This window comes from Ranitomeya variabilis, chromosome 1 (genome assembly GCF_051348905.1).
Source record: "Ranitomeya variabilis isolate aRanVar5 chromosome 1, aRanVar5.hap1, whole genome shotgun sequence".
NCBI classification, from domain to species: Eukaryota; Metazoa; Chordata; class Amphibia; order Anura; family Dendrobatidae; genus Ranitomeya; species Ranitomeya variabilis.
The window spans coordinates 1089866908-1089890105 of record NC_135232.1 but is presented as its reverse complement, the minus strand read 5'-3'; the positions used below and the strand labels follow the sequence as shown (position 1 = coordinate 1089890105).

Genomic DNA, 23198 nt, shown 5'->3' with positions numbered 1-23198 from the left:
AGAAGCTGCAGTACTCTGATCGCCTCTGTTACACACACAAGATGATCAGATCGCCTGTGTGTAGCAGAAATGCTCACTTGCTATGAGCGCCGACCACCGGGCAGCGCTCATAGCAATCTGGCAATGACAACCATAGAGGTCTGCTTCAGGCCTCTGGTTGTCATGCCAACAGATCAGTCTTTTACGAATGCAGCGATACCAAAATGTCTAGATTTATTTTTAATTTTCTTAATGGGGCAAGAGGGGATATTTTGAGCTTGCGTCTTCCTATTTTTATAAACTTTCTTCTTTTTCTAGCTACTGTATTTAAATAGTCCCCTTAGGGGACATGAAGCTGTGATAGTTAGCACTACTATGTATGGTGAAAATCATGATCTCCTATGAACGTCAGATAAACACTGGCTTTCACAGGAATATTGTAATGAAAGGCACGGGGGTCTAAAGCAGACTCCCGGCCTTCATGGCAACCCATCGGCGCAAGGTCTTCAACGCTGCAATAGTACACCACAAATAACACCTTTTTCCAATCCCTCTGTCTAATAAGCTATTTGATGTAACCTCCTATACCTAAGGCTAGGAAACCCTGTAAATTTGCTGTTTGGCTTGACCTCATCTATTAGGGTATGTGCCCACGTTGCGGATTCTGCTGCGGATTTTTCCGCAGCGGATTTGGAAAATCCGCAGTGCAAAACCACTGCGGTTTTCACTGCGGATTTTCTCGCGGTTTCTTCTGCGGATTCCTCTGCGGGTTTTCAACTGCACTTTCCTATTGGTGCTGGTTGAAAACCGCTGCGGAATCTGCACAAAGAATTGACATGCTGCGGAAAATAATCCGCTGCGTTTCCGAGCGGATTTTTCCGCAGCATGTGCACAGCGGGGTTTTTTCCCATAGGTTTACATGGTACTGTAAACTTTGGGAAAACTGCTGCGGATCCGCAGCGTCAAATCCGCTGCGGATCCGCAGCGTGTGCACATACCCTTATAGTGGCTGCGCTAGACCATGCAATGTGATAGCTGTAAGGCATTATGGAAAAGCCCACAGTCGCGCCTGATGTCATGTACCCGGCTTTCTGGCTGCTGTAATCTTCAGCAGTGTATGACATGGCACAGGGCAGGGCCGGACTGGCCATCGGGCACTTCTGGCAAATGCCAGAAGGGCCGGTGCCAGGAGTAGGCCGCTGCCGCTATCAGCGGCTCCAGGGCCGACTCCTCCCGCCAGCGCCGACTCCCCCCCCGATCGCCCGCCCTGCATTCAACTATACCGGTGTCTATGACGCCGGTACAGTTGAATGCAGTGATGGAGGAGAGAGCGTCTAGTGTCACTCCCTCTCCCATCATTCCCCGCTGTCACTGCGGGTGCGCGATGACTTCATATCATCGCACACCTGCTGTGTGTCTGGTGGACAGACTGCAGCTGCTGAGACCGGAGTCGGGAGCAGCGCGGGGCACAAGGAGAGGTGAGGAGAGTTGTTTTTTTTTAATATATCAGTGAGTGATAACTGGATTGTGGGGCAATTGGAGGGGGCTGTATTACATTCTATGGGGGAGGCTTTATTACATTCTATGGGGGCTGACTGCATTACATTCTATGGGGGCTGACTGCATTACATTCTATGAGGGCTGGCTGCATTACATTCTATGGGGGGTGATTGCATCATACTCTAGGAGGGGGCTACATTACATTCTATGGGGAGCTGCATTATATATATGAGGAGGGCTGCATTGTATTCTATGGAGGGGCTACATTATATTCTATGGGGGCTACCATATATATGCAGGGGCTGCATTATACTATATGAGGGGGCTGCATTATATTCTCTGGGGGGGTTACATTATACTCAGGGGGCTACAATATATTCTGTGGGGTGGCTGCATTATACTCTGGGGTGGCATCATTATACTATATACGGGGCTGCATTATACTGTACCAAGGACTATGGGGAATACATTATACTATATGAAGAACTATGGGGTGCATTATACTATGGGAAGTGAATTGTACTACATGGATGACAATGGCGGGGCATTATACTATATGGAGCACTATGAGGAGTGTATTATACTATTTGGAGGACTGCAGCAGTACATTATACTATATGGAGGACTGAGGAGTGTATTATACTATATGGAGGACTGAGGTGCACATTATAATATATGGAGGACTATGGGGTGTATTATACTAAAGCAAAATGCTGCCTATTCATCGAGTGATTGGATTGTTTATGTGGGAACAGAAATCCTTGTTCTCAGCAGCACATCGCCAGTGTAAACTGTAGATGTGCTGCTGATAACATGATACTGTATGGGGGCAGATTGATCTAATTGTGATTGTTCTGTTCCCTTCATTCTTCCGCAGTTGGTGTAAAGAGGCCGGGAAACAAGCGAACGACTTCAGTTTTGTCGATCACACTCATTTAGTGGCCTGAGATCAGTGCATGTAAATACAACAGAAATGCTTCACAGGGAGACCAGGCAAGGATGATGACAGTTGTAGTTAGCACCCGGAGCCTGGGAATAGCGCTAACTACTGCTTTTCCCAGCCGCCAGAGCATTTAATTCTGGTACGTGTAATGATTTTTAGGGTTGATGTCAGCAACGTAATGTCAGCTGCTATCAATCCCTGGTGTAAGTAATGTAGAGGTGTCTATCAGACACCCCCACTACTAGCCCAGACCTGGAGAAACCCAGTGACTCTGAAGAGCGGTGACGGAAGTAACAGTACCGCTCTTCACAGTCGCCGAGCTCAGCGCAAGACCCGGAATATCTTAAGAGCGGTGACTTTACTGATGTCACCGCTCTTCAGTGTCACCGGGTCTCGTGCTGCGCAGCGGAACCAAAAGTGGCTGTAGGCAAAGTATATGGAGCATCAGAATGAGGTTCCATAGCCTTTAGTCGTCTCATCCCTTCATTATCTACGAGATCAAGTTATGTAGATAAAGTAGCGGCTTTTCTTGGTTACTGCAACTAAAAGCAATAAATAGGACTGAGCTGTAATCCTGAATACAGCTGTGATATGTTATATAGTCGTGTTACACTCCCCTCACTTCTTGTAACCTACAAGTGTACAAAGATATTATACAGTCACCATGTGACAAGTGGGCCTGTGTAACCTCAAATGCCAGGGCTGAATTTTAGTCCCAGTCTGGCCCTGGCACAGGGCATTTATATTTTTTGCAATCCTTGCAAATCGAAAATTGTTTGGACTTCACGGGGACCTGAGAATTTTAGGAAATGTGACTTGAAGCATATCTAATCATCTCAAAACATATAGATGTACAAGTTTAAAGCTAATGTTGTAGGTTTACCAAAAAGCTAAGTAAGCACTTTGTTTAGGCAATCAAGGTTTCCTACGCTCTATAATAAAAAAAAATGAAGTTACTGCAGACTATAACTTATCACAAAAAAACAAGTCCTTACATATTACATTGACAGAGAAATTAAAACATAATAATGGCTCTTGGAATGTCATAGTGATGAAAAACAGGTTTATCCTGAAGGTTCCAAATTGTTGTCCTGAAGCAGTTAATAAAAATTAACTAAGTTTTTCATAACATTTTAATTATTCAAATTCACCATTTCAGTCACTCGTAAAGGCTTTGTGCTTTTGCACAATACTCCGTGCAGAACACTGCTAGTTGAGAACCATTCTTGGTTTGGCTTGCATACACAGCATATTTGAGACCTATTCTCACATTTTCATTAATATTCAAATCTGCTAAGCGTAAAAGGTCATTGTAAAACCTTAATCATTCATTTCTTGAAATGGTTCAAGTTTGGTTTTTAAGTTCTGTACATTTTGGATAATCCTTTCTGAACATTATAGCATGCATTCTTTTCAACAAAATATTTTATAAGCACTCCTTGCCTAAAATTAGAGGTTCTTACAAACTGCAGCAATAGCGGATTGCAAAAGCAAATATTCTTTATCAACACTTAAAGAGTAGCCGTCATTCTAATTTTCAGTTCATAGATCAATAATAAACATGAAATTATGAATTTCAAAATTATTGGGATGCGAGATGACAGGACAGTCAGTAATAAGATTTTATACAAAGTGTAAGAGGAAGGCGCTAGCGGCAGAACGCCTCTCTCCTCCTGTCTACCGTGAGTCTTATCAGTAGACATTTTGAGAATTAATGATCTTTCCTGGTGGAGAAAAAAAAAAGAATTTCTCCAATAACATACTACATGTTACAAAGTTTAATTATTTTCACGTGTATTGATTTATACAGTAAAAATTAAAATGACGGTTACCTTTAAATTAAGAGTTATAAGTAGATGGAATGGCTACAATGGATTACTTTTACAGGACGATAAATTGCAATAAGTCATTTATCTTACCTAAATGAAACTTTTGGCAGTCACTTGGTGTCTTTCCAATATTCGGAATAGGTGGTTTAGATCTCAAGGCCCTGGTCTCTACAAATAAAGTCATTTTAGACAGGCGTTTCTGTCTTTCAAGTATTAATGATTTGGAATTATAAGATGCACTTGGTCCTTTGGATTTCCGTAGGCACATTCCAAACTTGCATTTTTTACAGGTAGAGTTTTCCATTCTACTCAAAGTATGTGAAGATCTAGCAGCAGACTTGTTCTTTCGAAGACAATACTTTCGGGTGAAACCTCTTTCCAATCTCCTTCCTAGTTTGAAGTTGGATTTGTTTCCTGCTAGAGTATTTCCAGAGGGGGACTGTCTATAGGAACAAGACACTTTTGTTTCACCGTCAAGTTTTGTTAGATAAACTTTACAATCTTGAATGTTTTGCTTACTGCTAGGACACATGTTTAAAACTTTTGGTTTTGACTTGCAATTGTTTTTCAATAACAGGTTTTCTTTTTTAGAAGAGCCCAATAAACCAAAATCCATTATTGAATTGGCTATAATTGCAGCTCCATGGCAATTTTCACTTGTTTCAATGTTGACTGATTGGGCAATCTCTTTGGCCGATACCCGTATACTGGTAGAAGCTTTTCCCCCATAGGCTTTGGACACATCTACATGTTTCTCATGGCATGGAAATTTTACACAGACCTCATTATTTTTATCTGTCACGTTATTTAAATGGTTAGCATTCTGGACAGCTTTCCGGTTTCCTTTACTGATGTTTGAGTCATTGAGGAGCTTTGGTAATGTTTCTGATTGAGTAAGCAATCCGCAATTTTTAAAGTGATTTTTAGAACTCAATGAATTAATGCTGGATTCATTTTTCTTTGTTTTACGTCCCTTCCTGTTAATTTTCTGAAGAGGGCTTTGAGCATTAGCTTTTCTCCCTATTAAAAGAGATTGAGTTTCTGTTGTTTGCATAAACCATGCAGCAAGGTCACCTAGATCACATTTTTTCTGAAACAGCATCTGAACAGGTGACCTCTTCTCGGAGTTGTAAACTTTCAAGGTTGAAAAGGATTGCGCTTCTTTATCTTTTTCCCTATTGTTCTTGCCGAGCCATGTATTTGCTACTCGTTCATATTTGTTCTCTAAATCTTTTAACAAAGACTCTTTAGAAGTGGATGCAGACCACCACTTAAGAACAGTACTGGGCTGTAAACTAATATTCTCAGTGCAATTTTCCTCTTTGTTGCTGGTGCACTTTGTATCTACTAAAGGCATTTTACATTGTTGCTTAGAACATCGTAATTTTCTTCTGTATATTCTACATTTGTTAAGATATAATTTTTTTGATTTATGACATAAGGCACTTCTAACAGAAAATGTAGAGGATGGAAGAGAACTAAAAGACTGTGACTGAAGCTTTCTAGATCTGGTTTCATAATTTGATCTGAGTTTTCTGATCAATAAAGAGCCCCTTTTTTGTTTCGTGACTGTCTTTTGGTCTTGGTTCTTTTTTGCTGTATCACTTTCTCTTTCAGTGTATTTTGTAAAAGCTTCCTGGAAAGGTAATAAAAGGGTTTTCCCTCCTTGATGTGAAACAGAGCTATTGGTTCTAGACATACCTGAGACATTAGAAAGCCTTCTCCGTTTAAGACGTTCAGAAATTCTTTGGAAACTCAGAGCTTTAGATTCACATTTTTGTAGAATTCTTTCAGATGATCTTAAAATTCTTTTCACTTTTTTAATTCTGAACTGGGTGTCTGACCTTTTATTTTGAACAACATAAGTTTCAGCAATCCTTGACTTCCCGAATTTCGAACAGTGTTTTTTGCTTTTGGCCATATGATTACGAAAGAAGGCAGTGTCACTTTTTTGTTTAGTACTTGTCTTCGGTGAACATCTTTTGTGTTGGCTTTCAATTTTAGAAGCAGAGGTTTTTCGGCTTGAGGTTTTCCTTTCACAAGGACTTTGATCAGGGGAAAATAAAAGTTTTGCAAGACTGATTTGTGCACTGGCTTTATTTTCTGGTGAACTTGGAGGTTCCTTTTTCTGTTGGTTATCACATACTTTTATCACACAATTAGAAAGCTTGGCATCTCCTGGTTTATTCAACGGAGGATATTCAGGGCTTAATGTATATTTAACTCCATCTTCGTTTTCAACTTTAGAGACAAACATTAGCTTTATTGGGCTAAAGTATGAATTATTTGATGATGTAGTTGGTGTTGATACTTTAGTTACGGACTTGTGAGTTTCAACACCTGCATAGTTGGCTTTTGCTACCACTGTTGAAATGAGACTATTTGTTTGGCCTTTATTGCTTTGTTCCATGTTTGGCCTTTTCTGTGGCACTTTTAATACACCAACTTCAATTTCACTATTGCGAAGGTTTGGGTTTAACTTACATACACCTTTACAGTTTATTGTACTGGTAGCTAAAAGTTTGGAATTCCCTAGACGCTCTACCACTACTTTTAAATGAGCATTTTTAATTTGTTCAGTAGTATTATTAAACGTCACCCCTTCAGAGTTAAGATTCTTTAGAATTCCTGAGTTTTTTTGGATTGTACATTTGCAAAATAAATTGTTGTTTTGGCAAGAAGACAGTCCATGAGACATATCACACAATTTACATCTTCCTAGTATATTTCTGGTGTATCGTTTGGGCGGAATAGTACTTTCAAGCCATTCATCTTGATTGATACGCCGCTTATTCGCCCTCGGCTTTTTATCTACAATCCTTTGAGGTGCAGGACATTTTAAGTTGGCAGGTAAACAAATCTGACATTTCTTGATACAGTTCACATTTTTAGAAGTTCTTTTCAGTGTATTGTGAGGTAGATCGGTTATCTTCTCCAGAACGTTACTCTCCGTTTCAGTGCTTTCACAATCTTTTAGATGTAAAACATCACGAGTGTGTTCCCCTACAGAAACTGCAATTCCATCATTTACGGTTGCTAGTGAATTCCTCACAAAATATTTTTTTTCCTTAGGAAAAGTATCTGCGAGATTATTAAGTTCCCTGGCAAAATCAACTGTCTGACAGTCAGATAAAGAGCTATTAAATATCGACAGATTTTTATTATTTCTACAAAGACCCGTTTGGCCATTTTTTTCCGAACATTTTTCTTTTTGGTTAAGCAGCTCAGCAAAACCATTTGTTTCAGATTTAAGAAAACGCTTTATCAACTTTCCTAAATTGACACAGCTAGTTGCTGATGAGACAGAGCTTTTAAGTCTATGCTTTCTATTTGGATTCAATCTGTTTTGATTTTCATTGGCACAACCGGTCACATTTTTTATTACGGTCATAGTCTTGCCATCCGATGGATTAGGGTTTTTTTGGCAACATTTGGTTGTCATTTCTAGTTGTCTTCCTGGCCGTGTATAGTCACCATGTAAGCCATTTTTAACCGTGGATCCTTTCACTTCAGTTACAGCTCTGTGTAATCTTAATTTTGACAAAGCTGAAGAAAAAAGTAATCTTTGCCTTGTGGAATGGTGGGAACGAAAACAGTCATAAGTTTTCTTTTTTGAACGTGTATTTATACAGTGCAAAAGTTGATCACTTAAATGAACGTTGTCCTTTTTATTTAGGTGCAGCTTAACAGTCCCTGAATTCAAGTTAGGCCATGTAAATCGTAAATCCTTTAGACAAACACTAAGGTGTGGGAGATTCAAATGATCTAGTTTTTTATTTATCTTGATGCTCTTGGTAGATTTGGGGTTTGTGCATTTGTGATAAGTAGCCAGTGAAAGGTCTGGACTTTGGGATACCTGATCCATTGACCTACTTCGTGTATTGCTAGGACACATTTGTGAACAGGATTCTTGTTCTTCCTTTAAGAATTTCAGCATACCAATTAACTGCTGTTGGTGGTATAAGCACCATGATGCTAAGACTTTAAATAATGCTGTGTTTTCCTTATGTAGCCTTGTGGATTTTTTCATCTTTCTTAAATAGTAACCTTTCAAGACACTGTAAAAAAAGAATAGTAAAAAAACAATTCTAATCAGCTGTAATACAATAAAACTGCCAGACTATATACTAAAGGAAAACAGCACCTGTGTAAAACGGAAGATTCTTAATGCTTTATTTTCTGGTACTAATAATTTAAAATGTAAGCAAGAAAGTTATAGTTCACTTATTCCACTAGTATAATAATTGCTGGACTCTATACTCTGGTGTAAAATTAAAAAAAAAACCAAAACATAAGACAATTAAAGAAAGATGTAACTACCTTGGTACAAATGGTTCACAAAAAATGTGATTAGGGTGAGACTACAATATTATATACATTATGTTTTTCTAGAAAACCGTCATAATCTCTGTAAGGTTAATTCAGTTAGAGATATCAAAAAACTTCAAGTGAAATTTCTAAGATAACTGAATTATTTAAAATACCAAAATCTAAACATAAAAGTAAAAAAGTGTCTAAACACTGAAATGGAAAAAACTTTAGCAAAACTTTAGGGCTAGGTTTAATGGTTGAACGAACGGAGAGTTTTTTTGTTTGTTTTTTTTTTTAACAGTTTATGTTGCTGAAATGCAGCAATGCAAGAACTTGCAAGGCTAGCTGTTTTTCCTGCAAATTTATGGTTCATAGCCTAAAAATTATTTAGAGGGAAATAGAGATATATTTGGAGAAAGATATTAAAAAAAAACCTAATTTTGCTCATAAAAAACAAACAACCTTCTACATTATTAACTATGTGAACTATGGCTTGGAGCAGTGGCCCTAATTGTTAATTTACAATCTAAAACATTTTAGGCCGGAAGTCTCAAAACTCTTCTAAATTGGCAAAAAAAGTAGTACTGAAGCAAACTAGGGCAAAAGCTAATACATATTTTTTTTCATCTTATTAATCATTATTTTATTTTCTTACTGAATTGGAAAACTGATGCTTTTTTGAAAACTGCAGCATGTCAATTCAGCGTTTTCTATAAGTGCAAAAATGCAGCAAAAAAGGTTGCCAACAGTTTTTCCTGTGTTTTTAGTGGGGGAAAAAAGGCAGATACAGCAATATATGAAATCCATTTATTTTTGTGATTTTTTCAAGTTTAAACCAAAATGTCTTGTGTCTGCACATTAGCCTGGCAGTTAGGATTAGTACTGTTTAATTAGTGATACTGTATGTGTAAAAGTAAACATTTGCCTGAGCAATTCAATGGCTGACCAAGGTGTAAAATTAACCAATGTCCACTCTACAAAATGCACTGAAAGCCTTAGGTAAACTATTCCCGACCAATTCACCTTCCTTCCCCCGGTGTTAGATTTGCAATTGTGTATTTTGTCACTAACTTTTTTGTTCAGCATAGTCCTTTTTTTCAGGCATAAAAATCTTTTTTCATTAAATAATTTGATCAATTTGCCCTTTTTTTCAAAAATATTTTATTGTGTCACATAGGTCTTTCGTCGGTGGCCTAACAACTTGCATTGTTCATGTTTGTATTGTGGAAGCAAAGCTGAACTTTGGAATCCTGAAAAACGCAGCAAAGTTGCAGCAAAAACCTGCAAGCAGCTTCTTTACGGCCATGAGATTTTGCCTGCAGCAAAAGCACAACGTGTGAACATAGCCTTAGGGTACTGTCTCACAGTGGCAGTTTGATCGCTACGACGGTACGATCTGTGACGTTCCAGCGATATCCATACGATATCGCTGTGTCTGACACGCAGCAGCGATCAGGGACCCTGCTCAGAATCGTACGTCGTAGCAGATCGTTTGGAACTTTATTTCGTCGCTGGATCTCCCGCTGTCATAGCTGGATCGTTGTGTGTGACAGCGATCCAGCGATGCGTTCGCTTGTAACCATGTGTTCGCTTGTAACCAGGGTAAACATCGGGTTACTAAGCGCAGGGCCGCGCTTAGTAACCCGATGTTTACCCTGGTTACCAGCGTAAAAGTAAAAAACAAACAAACCGTACATACTCACATTCCGGTGTCCTTCAGGTCCCTTGCCGTCTGCTTCCCGCTCTGACTGACTCCCGGCCGTAAGGCAGTACAGAGCACAGCGGTGACGTCACCGCTGTGATCTGCTTTCACTTTACGGCGGCACTCAGTCAGTGCGGGAAGCAGACGGCAAGGGACCTGACGGACACCGGAATGTGAGTATGTACTGTTTGTTTTTTTTTTTACTTTTACGCTGGTAACCACGGTAAACATCGGGTTACTAAGCGCGGCCCTGCGCTTAGTAACCCGATGTTTACCCTGGTTACCCGGGGCCTTCGGCATCGTTGGTCGCTGGAGAGCTGTCTGTGTGACAACGACTTTCCAACGATCACGGCCAGGTCGTATCGCTGGTCGTGATCGTTGGAAAGTTGCAGAGTGTGACAGTACCCTTACTGTGCAAATGCAAATATGACAGCTGCACACAACATAATGCCATTATCCAAATTGCTTTATGAAGTAGATTTTTTTTTAAGACATGGCTTCTAATTTTCCTTTTAACAATTTCAGATTGTGTTAGCTTGCTTTTCCCTATAGCGTCTTAAAAAACAAACAAAAAAAACACTTCTCTCGACTTTCTAGGAGCCTTTAACATCTTTAGCCACTTCCTGATATAGGATGCATCAGTATGTCTAATGTAGTTTGTTAACCCATTGAAAACACTGGTCCAAACGTAAGCATTGATTGCTGTCATCATCAGAGGGTTACCTGTGATTGCAGTCACTATGGCAGCTGGGGTCCAGCATGAGGCCCATTAATGGCTACAAGGTTGGTTCTACTGTGAATCCCAGCCATAGGTTGTGGTTGAGGCCATGATTTATTTATATTCTGCAATACAACTGTATTGCAGTATAAAGATCAAGTAGAAGATCAGAGTCAAGTCCCCGAAGGGAACTATAAATTCAAAGGGAAGAAAAATAAATTAGAATCATTCTTCTCCCCATTGAAAATAAAATAAAAATTTGGTAATGCCGCCTCCATAAAAGTTTGATCAAAATAGGAAACTTGCCTGTTTATTAATTAACGGTAAAGCAAAAAAAAAAAACATGGCAGAAATGCCTGTTTTTAATAAACGCTGTAGTTTACATTTTTCACCTCACTCGTTAATATTTCAAATACAATAGTTACATGTGGATTCACCATTGAGCGACTTTCAGATGGCTGTGACTTAACCCCTTCACGACCTATGACGTATACATACGTCATAGGTTGTGTCCCTGCATTCCATGTGGGCTCAGGTACATCATAACAGCAGAAATCAGCGGACATGTGCCCTGGAATCACGGCTGTTAACATGTTAAATGCTGCTGTCAATCTCTGACAGCGGCATTTAACACTGCCATGCCGGAAGCGCGTCATTAGACCCGCCCACCGGCGCCTCATCACATGATCGCATGGCGACAATGGGCGGGCATGACAACCCGGCGTCTGCAGGAGACCGCCATGGTTGTCATTACCGATCTACTTCGGCCGATGCTCATACCACAGGCGTTCACAGCTTCAAGTCTCCTATGGAGAATATTGAAAGTAAAAAAAAAAAAAAAAAAAAAAAAAAAAAAAAAAAAAAGGTTTTAATACATTTAAAAATTATAAAAAGTTCAAATCACCAAAAATGGGGTTTTAACCCATTAGAAATAAAAAAAAACAAAACACAGATTTGGTATCACCAAGTTCAGAAACGCCAGATCTCTCAACATATAAAAAGAATTTGTCCAATCAAATGGTGGAATGAGAAAAAAAAAAAAATCAAAATGCCAGAATTACATTTTCTTTGGTCGCTTCAACATTGCAATAACAGGCAATCAAAACATCATATCTACACTAAAATGGTATCAAAAACGTCAGCTCGGCGCTCAAAAAATAAGCCCTAACCCAGCCTCAGATTCTGAAAAATGGAGACGCTACGGGTCTCGGAAAATGGCATTTTTATTTTTTTTTAAAAAAAGAACCTGTACATGTTTGGTACCTGCAAACTCATAAGGAGCTGGAGAATTGTAATGTCTGGTCAGTTTTAGCATTTAGTGAACATGGTAAAAAATAAATAAATAAATTGTGGAATTGCACTTGTTTTTTTGCAATTTAAAAATTGGTAAGATCAATGGTATCGTTTAAAAGTACAACTCGTTCGGCAAAAGACAAGCTTCCACATGGCCAAACTGACCAAAATTAAAGTTATAGCTCCGGAAAGAAAGGGAGCAAAAAAAAAATAAACAGAAAAAAAAAAAAAAGAAAAACCCAAGGTCGTGAAGGGGTTAAAATATATAGGCACTATAGATGATGAAGTAAGTATTGAACAGGTCACCAATTTTCTAAGTAAATATGTCTCTAAAGGTGCTATTGACATGAAATTCTCACCAGATATCGGTAACAACCCATACAATCCACCATAGCGGTCCAAAAATGAGGTTGTGCGTAATAATGAGAAATGACAGGGAAAAATTATTGAACACATTAAGACTGAGAGGTGCAAAATACGTAAGCTACTTACGGGTAGCGGTGTTTTTCAGGAGCCTATGACAGCACCACGAGAGAGGGGATCCGCCCTTCAGGGACAGGAAACCTTCAGACATAAAAGGGCGGCATCTCTCTCCTCCGTCAGTTGGTTTACAGAGCATGAGAGAATCTCCTAGGTTAGTAGCATATCAACATTAAAACATGGTACAATTCACCCAGTGAATAAAACTTAGGACCTAACGTAAAGAAGGTGCTGACCCAAACAAGAGAAGAGGGTAGGGAATATAAGGGTGCTGTCATAGGCTCCTGAAAAACACCGCTACCCGTAAGTAGCTTACGTATTTATTCAGTCGCCATGACAGCACCACGAGAGACTTTCAGAGAAGTAAAAGAGACTAGGGAGGGATAACTGCTTCAAGCACCCTTCTCCCAAATGTGAGATCTGAGGAGCTACCCAAATCTAGTCTATAGTGCCTAAGAAAAGTAGACGGAGAAGACCATGTGGCCGCCTTACAAATGTCTTCAATCGATACTTCCGATCTTTCTGCCCAGGAAGTAGCCATGGCTCGAGTGGAGTGAGCTTTTATACCCTCCGGGATCTGCACACCACCTGCTGAATAAGCCAGAGAAATCGCCTCCCTGATCCATCTAGCTAATGTGTTTTTGGACACCCTAAGTCCTTTCCTAACCCCCTGGAAGGATACAAATAGGGAATTATCCTTCTTCCACGCATCGGTAACCGAAATATATTTAAGAAGACATCTTCTCACATCTAGCAAATGGAATTTTCGTTCTTTATCATTAGTGGGGTTAGAACAAAACGAAGGCAAAACAACTTCCTGTAGTCTATGGAACTTTGAGGCTACTTTCGGAAGGTAAAGAGGATCAGGTTTTAAGATAACTCTGTCTTCTCTAAACTGCATGTATGGAAGCTGCCTAGATAGAGCCTGCAGGTCACTAACCCTTCTTGCGGACGTGAGTGCGACTAAAAGGGCAGTTTTGAGGGATAGGATTTTAATTGGCACTGTGTCAATAGGTTCAAACGGTGCTTCCATTAGAGCGGAAAGCACAAAATTTAAGTCCCACGGAACCAATTTTTGTTTAATTAGAGCTCTGGACCTAGACGCGGCCTTGAAAAATCTGGATATCCAGTAATTATTGGCTAATTTATTATTATACAGAGCCCCCAGAGCTGATACTTGGACTCTGAGAGTGCTTGTGGCCAATCCCATCTGTAACCCTTTTTGCAGAAATTCCAAAATTTTCTTGACACAGATTTTTTGGTCAATACGTGACCCTGAAACCTCTAAAATTTTTTTCCAAATTCTAACGTAGATATTTGTTGTGGATGGTTTTCTACTTTTTAGTAGTGTGTTTACAAGGTCTTGAGAAAACCCCTTTGCTCTTAATAGTGACCTCTCAAATTCCACGCCGCTAGATGTAAATTGGCGACTCGTGGATGGAGAATTGGGCCCTGGGAGAGGAGATCCGATGTTTCTGGGAGAATCCACGGCTGAGAGATGGACATTTTCCTCAGCCAAGGAAACCATGATCTTCGAGGCCAGAACGGGGCTATCATGATTACCCGGGCCTTGTCTTCCCGTATCTTCCTCAGAACTAATGGTATTAAATTTAGAGGGGGAAAGACATAAGCGAGATCGAAGTGCCATGGAATTAGGAGAGCATCCACTGCGTAAGGGTTTTCTCTGGGATTCAAGGAGCAGAAACGGTGTAGTTTCCTGTTTTCCTTGGTCGCGAAAAGGTCTGTGTCTGGGCACCCCCATAAGCGAACAATCTGATTGAAGATGGTCAGGGAGATTGGAGCTTGAACCAGACTGAGTTTGTTGCGGCTTAAATAGTCGGCCATGACATTGAGTTTCCCCTTTATGTGGAGAGCCGTGAGAGACAGAAGGTGTTTTTCGGCCATCTGAAAAATATGATCCGTAACATTCATTAATGAATTTGATCGGGTACCCCCTTGGTGATTAATATAGGCTACAGTCACTTGGTTATCTGAGAGCACTCTGACATGTCTACCCTGAAGATGTATGAGGAAACTACTTAAGGCACGTTCTACTGCTAACAACTCTTTTAAGTTGGATGTCAAGTTCTGTTCGGATTGGGACCACAGTCCTTGAGTGCAACTATTCCCCATGTGCGCTCCCCATCCCCTGGGGCTAGCATCTGTAGTTATTATTCGCGACACGTCGTTTGTCCAGGGAACCCCTCTACATAAATTTGTTGTGAGTGTCCACCAATATAAAGATTGTATAGATTCAGTAGATAGTGAAAATATACTGTCCAGGTGTCCTGACAAGCAACGGGTGTTATGTAATATGTCCCACTGCAGCGGCCTAGTGTGATTTTGGGCCCAGAGAACTGCCGGGATACATGATGTAAGGGACCCTAAAAGAGACATTGCTCTTCTTAGTGAGATTGATGGGTTGTTAATTATTTTAATCACCAATTGAGAAATCTTATCTACTTTTGTATCTGGAAGGCGGCATTCCTGTATGCTAGAATCTATGACCAAACCCAAAAACTCCTGTATCCTAGAGGGTTGTAACCGGGATTTTTTAAGATTAATTATCCACCCCAATTCCTGTAATACTGATGTTACTTTCCCCAATTGGTCAGTACAGTGTGATTCCGAATGACCAACGATCAGCAGGTCATCCAGATAGGGTATTATTAAGATGTCCTGCTCGTGAAGGTGTGCCATGACCTCCACCATTACTTTAGTGAATACCCGGGGTGCGACCGCGACTCCAAAGGGAAGTGCTCGGTATTGGAAGTGTTCTATAGAGCCATTAATTGAAACTGCCACTCTGAGAAATTGTTGGTGGTCTGTGTGTATTGGGATATGGTAATAGGCGTCATTTAAGTCCAAGACAACCATGAAGCAGTTGTTAAATAAGAGTTTTATTGCCGTTTTTACCGACTCCATTTTGAAGGACAGAATCAGCAGAAATTTATTCAGACCTTTCAAATTAATGATTGTACGGAAAGATCCATCAGGTTTTTTGACCAGAAAGAGAGGGGAATAGAACCCCTTACCTTTCTGTACCGTGGGTACTCTAACCAGCACACCCTTTTGCTGTAGATCTCGGACCTCCGATTCTAGAGCCAGCTGTTCTGTGGAGGAAGAACGGATGGGCGTTATACAAAATTTGTTATAGGGAAAAGTCTGAAATTCAAATCTTAGACCAGCCGAGATGACACTGAGGATCCATGGGCTGTTAGAAATTTTCAACCAGGCAGGGAAGAAGGCTGAAAGTCTTCCCCCCACCTGGTCCAGCAGTCATTGAGGCTTTTTATAGTCCCGAGAGGTGTCAAAGATATAGCCTCTACCTCTTTTTCTGTTACTGTCCCGTCTGGATCTTTCTCTAAATGATCTTCTACGGTTGTACCATCCTTTGTTGTATTCCCGCCTATATGGGGGTTTTCCCAGGAAGGGGAATCGTTTTTTATTATCACCAGCTTTCTCTAATAATTCGTCCAGTACAGGTCCAAACAAATGTGTCCCTTCACAGGGAATACCGCACAATTTTGACCTTGCCTGCAAGTCTCCCGGCCAACATTTAATCCATAAAGCCCTGCGGGCTGCATTTGATAAAGCCGAGGACCTTGCGGCTAATTTTACCGAATCTGCCGAAGCGTCTGAGAGAAAAGCTGCTGCCTCCTGAATTATAGGAAGGGAAGACAGGATTTCACTCCTAGGGACTTTGCTCTTAAGTTGGTCTTCCAGCCGGTCAAGCCACACCATTAGTGACCGAGCTGTACAAGTGGCTGCAATTGCTGGTCTCAGAGATCCTGCCGCTGTTTCCCAGGTCCCTTTAAGAAAAACGTCAGCCTTTCTATCTAACGGGTCTTTTAAGTTGCCCAAATCTTCGAATGGTAGCGAGGATTTTTTACACGCTTTGGCCACTGCTGCGTCTAATCTCGGGGCTTTATCCCAAGAGGACGATGACTCTTCCTCAAAGGGATACCTTCTCTTGAATGCCGGTGGGAGTGAACCTTTCCTTTCAGGCTTCTTCCACTCCTTTGTAATTAGAGTTTTTATTTTCTCAATCACCGGGAAAGATCTACGGGATTTTTTGTCCAACCCTTTAAACATTATGTCCTGCATAGACCACTCTGACTGAGGCTCCTCAATCCCCATAGTGTTATTTACTGCTTTAACTAGCCGATTCACTTTATCAAGTGGCAAACAGGAATATCCTGATTCAACGTCTATAGATGAAGAAGAAGACGGAGAGGAATCCGAGGTTAACTCAGCCGAGTCTGACTCAATTTCTGAAACTGGGGAAGTAAGTTTCTTCCCTTTAGAATTTGTTTTTTGGGAAAGAGACCTAATAGAACCCCTGACCTCTTGTCTAACCATATCCCTCAAGGTAGACGTAAGGTCAGAAGCTTCTTCCTCTATAAGGCGCTGTATGCAAGGCCTGCACAGCTTTTTCTCATAGGCATCCGGGAGTAGATCCCCACACTCGCCACATTCCTTGTGTTTGGACTTGGCGGTACATTTTCTCCCCTAATAAGGATAAAGGGGGACATAACAGGGACATAGGATCACTAGGTGAACTTTCACGTAGATCACTTACCCAGATGCGTAGTGAATGGTACCGTAGATAATGGGGTGTCCTTCCTGGCCAAAGTAGTCTTATGACCTGAGGACTTGCTTGACTTTTGAACATTTTTGACTCCACCAGCGCGACTACTGCCACTAGATCGACGCTGGGAGATGGCACGGGTCTCTTCAAGAGGCTGAGGCTGCTGCCGCACCTGCGGTGCTTCCTGCTCCGGCGACTCCATTACAATAAAGGGTCAGAGACATGCAGCGGCCGCCATATTGCCCTTAAATACAGCCCCCAAACGGTACCACCCCCAGATGGGGGTCAGCAGGATAATCCAGGTGCCCTGCCCGGTACACATCTAATTGGCCCCTACTGCTAGAGCCGCGCCCCCAGCCCAGGCCCCCGGCACATCACCGCTCCTGCCCCATAACGCCGATAGGCCCGCACGGCGATCGCGCGTGCGCAGCCGCGCCAAGCCGCTACGTCACCAGGAAGCGCCGACGAGGACGTCGCCCGGGAACGCCCCTTCCGGTTACAGGCGCTCCCACCGAAAGGCAGGAAAATAGAACCGCCCCATCCGGCGCGGCCACCGCGCATGCCCAGCCGCGCTAATGGACCGCGCCGGCCGCGTCATTAGGAAGCGCCCCAGAGACACCACCGGGACGCCCCAGCACACGCGGCGAGCCCACAGACATATGGCCGGTGCAGAGGCAGGATGTGACCGGACCCGAGGCGCAGACACAGCTCCAGAGCAGGTAGCCTATACTTACCTCGTACCTGTGGCAAAAAAGGGTCACCCAGAAGCGAGCCATGTCTGAAGGCTGCTTCTCTCTGCTGTCACCTGACACAAGCAGTCCCCCTGCTGTGTGGTGCTTCCGGCGCCCTGGCTAGTCCGAGGTAGGGGCCCTCCCGCTACCTGCATCGGACTACCAGGACTGGGAAATCTTCCTTAATCTTCAACCTTCTTCATGAGGTCTTGTCTGAAGAGGTTCGCCTGTCAGGGACAGGAAACCAACTGACGGAGGAGAGAGATGCCGCCCTTTTATGTCTGAAGGTTTCCTGTCCCTGAAGGGCGGATCCCCTCTCTCGTGGTGCTGTCATGGCGACTGAATAAATAGTTATGTAAAGTTATGACACCAGCTGAAATTATCAATAATTAGAAAGCAGTCCTGCCACTTAGTGAAAAATAATATCAGCTGGTTCAACTGGTGGCCTATAAAAAGGCGTCTCGTTACCAAGGTGCCACACAAGAAACATCTCATGAAGGGTAAAACCAGTGAGCTGTCTCAAGACCTTTGCAACCTTATTGTTGCAAACATACTGATGACATTGATTACAGAAGAATTTCTAAACTGCTGAAGGTACTAGTGAGCTGTGTTGGGACCATAATACGGAAGTAGAAAGATTATTTCACCATAAACAGGCCACAACCAAAAGAATTATCAGAAAAGTTGTCTAAGAGCCAAGGGCCACCTGTGGAGAACTACAGAAAGATCTGGAATCAGAAGGTACAATTGTATCAAAGAAAAAAAATAAGTAATGCACTCAACCTCCATGGCCTGTATGCACGCTCACTATGGAAGACTCCACTGCTGAAAAAAAATCAAGGTAAATAGAGATGAGCGAATTTGATCGGGTCCCTGCTTATTCGGTAAGCTAACACAATGTCCAAAAACAAGTATAATGGACAATAACTCATTTGAATTGCATAGAAACTGAAGTAGGAGCAGAAGGCTCAAAAAGTAGTCCTCAAATAAAATTTTTATTGAATTAGATTAAAATTTGTAGTAAAATACAGAGACTGCTCGGCAAAGTACAGGGCAACACAGTCTGTCAAAGTGCATAGTGCAAGTCTCTATCTACTAGCCAAAATGGCAACAATAGCTTTATCAGTATCAGTGCCAACGGTTCAAATCATTTTTGTGCAAATAAATCAAAGATTTTTTTTTTACCAGATACAGTGCATTAACTGCCAAATTGATAAAGCTAACTACACAACACATGTTTTATCACAATAATGACAGCATGAACAATTCCCAATACCGTAATTAACAGAGGGGTGTATAGATAGAAATCTATTGAGGCATTGACACTAAAGTGCAAATGCATGAGTGCAGAGAACCAGGCCTGAAAAGCTCTAAGACAAAAAGCTCTGTCGCCCCAACGCACGTTTCATTGATACTTCTTCAGGAGGCGTGTGTTGGGGGAGGAATTACCTTGGTTATATCCGAGTAGATGGCCAATCACCAGGGCGCACTGCGAGGGTGTGCGTGTAAGATGACAACTTATGTGACCATTGCAAGGATCTGTGTAATTAAACATCTGTGCGTAGTATAAAACTCCGTATGCTCAACTGGCCTCCATCTGTCAGAATCCACAGATCGGCGGCTCTGGAATGCAAGCGGCCGTCATAGTGACGGCGTGTGCGCATTGGGCTCCTGTGTCCACGCCACGAAGGATAAGCAACAGGCCAAGCCGTGCATGTACGCCGGGGGCGGAAGAAGCATTTGCGAAACGGTGCTGTCGGGCGTTGGGGGAGCTCTGCCAGCTAATAAGCCCACACACGTGCATGATCCCGTCGGCACCAGCCTGTATCTCCATTGCGGTACATAGCAGGTAACACTACCAATACTGAAACCATTGTGCATATTCTTTAATATTTCCTTTACAGCAGCCCATGTCATGACAAACAGGGTTTTTTCTGTCAGTTTGAGTAGCTTTAATTAAGCACCACCTGTCTTCTTATTATATACCCTATTTTGTTTCATATTGGCATTTTTTTCAGGTTTGCTATCTTAGGTTATTCCTTGCACTAATTTGTGAATAATTTAGTCTAATAGCTATAAAGTTTAGCCACGACTCTTTCACTTTTCACTTTAATTGTAAATTAAAGCTGTGTACTTTTTGGTCTGAGAATTCAGTATATTTTTATGTTTACCGCTTTGGAGGGGAATCGGCACTTTTTGGCTGGCTTTTCTCCCCCTATCACTTGGAGGTCCCATTTTTGTCTCTTTTTATTGTATTTAATTTTTATATGTGTATTAATAAACATTAATTTTTTTAAAATCATTATAACTGCTACTCACTTCTTATCCTCTTTTTGGTAAATTCCTCAGAGGATTAGGTGTATTATATGCTTTTGAAGGGACTTCAGGCCACTAAATAAACTAGGACTATGATAATAAATTAGTAAATCAAGTAGATCATCTGGTGTAATGTGGTTATATAGTTTTGTTAACATTTGTGCTAAGGAAACGCCCAGTACATAGCAAGGAGAGGTAGGAAGCCGATGTTGGCCCAATAGAAGTACAATGGATAGAGATATTGGAAAGGATCCCTCAGCTCTTAGTGAAGCACACACTCTCTCAACTATATTTGATACATAATGTATACAGGACACCAGTCTGTTTAAAATTGGGGCTAGAATGGATGCGTGTTGCCCTAGGTGTAGTTCTGACGCCGTATCAACACTTCATAAGATGTGATCATGCCCTAAAAAAAAAAAAAAAAAATATTGGAGGAAAGTAATAGGATTAATTAGACAAGTTTTCAAGGTGGTTCTGCTAACAATGCCACAAGTTTGGGTACTGGGGTATGTGGAAGACAGACAACGGAACCGGATAAAGTAGCAACAACAAGTGCTGTACTTAATTTTCTCGTTAATAGCACATTGGTTGGCTAGTAAGGAGTCCCCCAAAAAAGGAATATAACAAAATAGTTTTTTTTTAAAACACGGAGAAATGGGTGTATAAGGAAATGGGGACTAAATAAAAATTTGGGCTCCGTGGATTGACGAGTCAAGGCTAGCGCCTAGGGAACTGGAAGACATAGATTAGGCAAGGAGGACACCTAGGAATTGGCTCTATGCATATTTCAGGTGTATTAAAGTATGTTTATATTGCAACACCACCAAAAAGAGCTGTTTCTTCTTTGGGCTTTATCAGTAAGGTGACGACTGTTTGTGACGTCATTTATTTTCTCTCTCTTTCCTTCCCCCTAAACCTTCTCCTCTCCCTCTTTCCATCCATTTCCCCCAAGCGGGTCTTCTTATTCAATACAGTTTTCACAAGCTACTGTGTTTGCTTAAAAACTGTTACAAATTTTAAATAAATATACTTTATTAAAAAAAACAAACCCTGCTAAAATGATCCAGCCAATCACCTGACCTGAATCCCTTTGAAAAGTTAAGGTAGGAACTAAAACTCAGATCTTAAAAGGAGCCCACAGAAGTTTCAGAATTTGAAGTGTGTTTGTATGGAAGAATGGGCCAAAATCACACTGGAGCAATGCATGTGACTAGTTTCTCCATATAGTAGGAGTCTTGAAGCGATCATCCCCAGCAAACGCTTTCGTACGAAGTATTAAAGTAAGCATGTTCAATACTCTTTCCCTCTGCCATTCTCATTATTACACATAAAACTTACATTTATGAACATCTATGGTTTAATTTCTTTGGATGTGTGGATAGCTACAGACATAGGCCAGAGTCACACTAGACCGTAATACGGACGAGTGCAATGCGATAAAAAAGAAAAAAAAAAAAAAAAATCGCATAGCACTCGGCCCAATGTTAATCTATGGGGTAGCTCCTATTATCCATTGTTTTCTCGGCAGTATTCAGGATCCGAGTGAAATTGCAGCATGCTGCGATTGTCAGCGTATCTCGGCTGAGAATTGCCAATGCAAGTCTATGGGTGCGAGAAAAAAACGGATTACACACGGACCATCAGTGTGACTTTCGAGAAATACGCACCGGTGTTCTATAGAAAAGTCGCCAATTCAGTGCGGTGTACAGTAAAATCACACTGACAGGTTAGAATAGAACAAATAAAATTAATGTCTACACAGTATAGGTATATATATATATATATATATATATATATATATATATATATATATATATATATATATATATATATATATATATATATATATATTAAACAGTATATATGTTTTTACGAATATTTGAGGCCATGGATCCATTCTATGTCCATTTTGCAAGCCGGCAGGAAAATCTCGCCGAACGGATGCCATATGGATGACACGGACAATTTTTGGAGAAAAAAAATAAAAATATCGAATCCTCGCATTGAATACGGATCACTGTTCAGGAAATTATCTGCGTACCTCGGCCATCAAAAAGGACCGTATTTTTATACCTTGTGTGTGACTCCGGCCATATGGTGAGCATCTCATCCTTATAGATTAGAAAATTGGTGAAATGTTCAATACTTATTTCACCAGATGTATTTGTCAAAGAAAACCCCCTAGTAAAAGATTAAGGTTTCTGCTTTAGGTTTGAAGGCTCTTTGTTCTTCGCACTATACTGCTCCCAACGGTAGTAAGATTGTCTAAAGATTTTTTATTTTAAAAACATGGCTTTTTCTAACCCAAAAGTGTTGATGATTAAAGGTTTGGAGCTTTGATATTTCTAATTTATGCTAGAAATTTAATTTATATTTTTAAATATATTTGTAGCTAATAGATTTTTTACAGGAGCGAATCATTCGCAATTCAAACTTTCCAGATTCACTAAGTTTTCCTAGAAAAATTGATTTTCTGTTAATCGAAACTACAAATAGCCATGAAAAATCATATTATACCATTGTTTTATGCATATACTAATCTTCATTGCTGTGCTGTCACACTATATGCAGTGTTTCTTTAGTTTATTGCTTTCTCTAGACCTTCAAGGTTCTCTTACCCAAATTTCACAGTAAAATGGCTGTTGCAGTTCATGTTTCAGCTTTCATACTGGCTACATTCCCTTTTGATTGGCTGTGCTTTACCATGTGATGCATTATGGGAAAGCCCGCTCAAGGAAGGTCATGTGATCTTATGCTGGCTGATGCAAGCTTTGTAATGTGTAAAATGGCTTAACCCCTTCG

General features: G+C 40.9%; 1 protein-coding gene across 6 annotated transcripts in view; it reads right to left on the bottom strand.

Moving 5' to 3' along the window:
- The window catches only part of LCORL (ligand dependent nuclear receptor corepressor like), a 150378-nt gene that overhangs the window by 5498 nt on the left and 121682 nt on the right, over nucleotides 1–23198 (bottom strand). For 5 of the 6 annotated variants that reach the window (XM_077279993.1, XM_077279994.1, XM_077279997.1 and 2 more), the window contains one exon: nucleotides 4342–8309. The exons of the other annotated variant lie outside the window; for it this stretch is intronic. In XM_077279993.1, coding sequence (XP_077136108.1) covers nucleotides 4342–8309 — 3968 coding nt within the window. The remainder of the gene's footprint in view (nucleotides 1–4341; nucleotides 8310–23198) is intronic. 6 annotated transcript variants of the gene reach the window in all.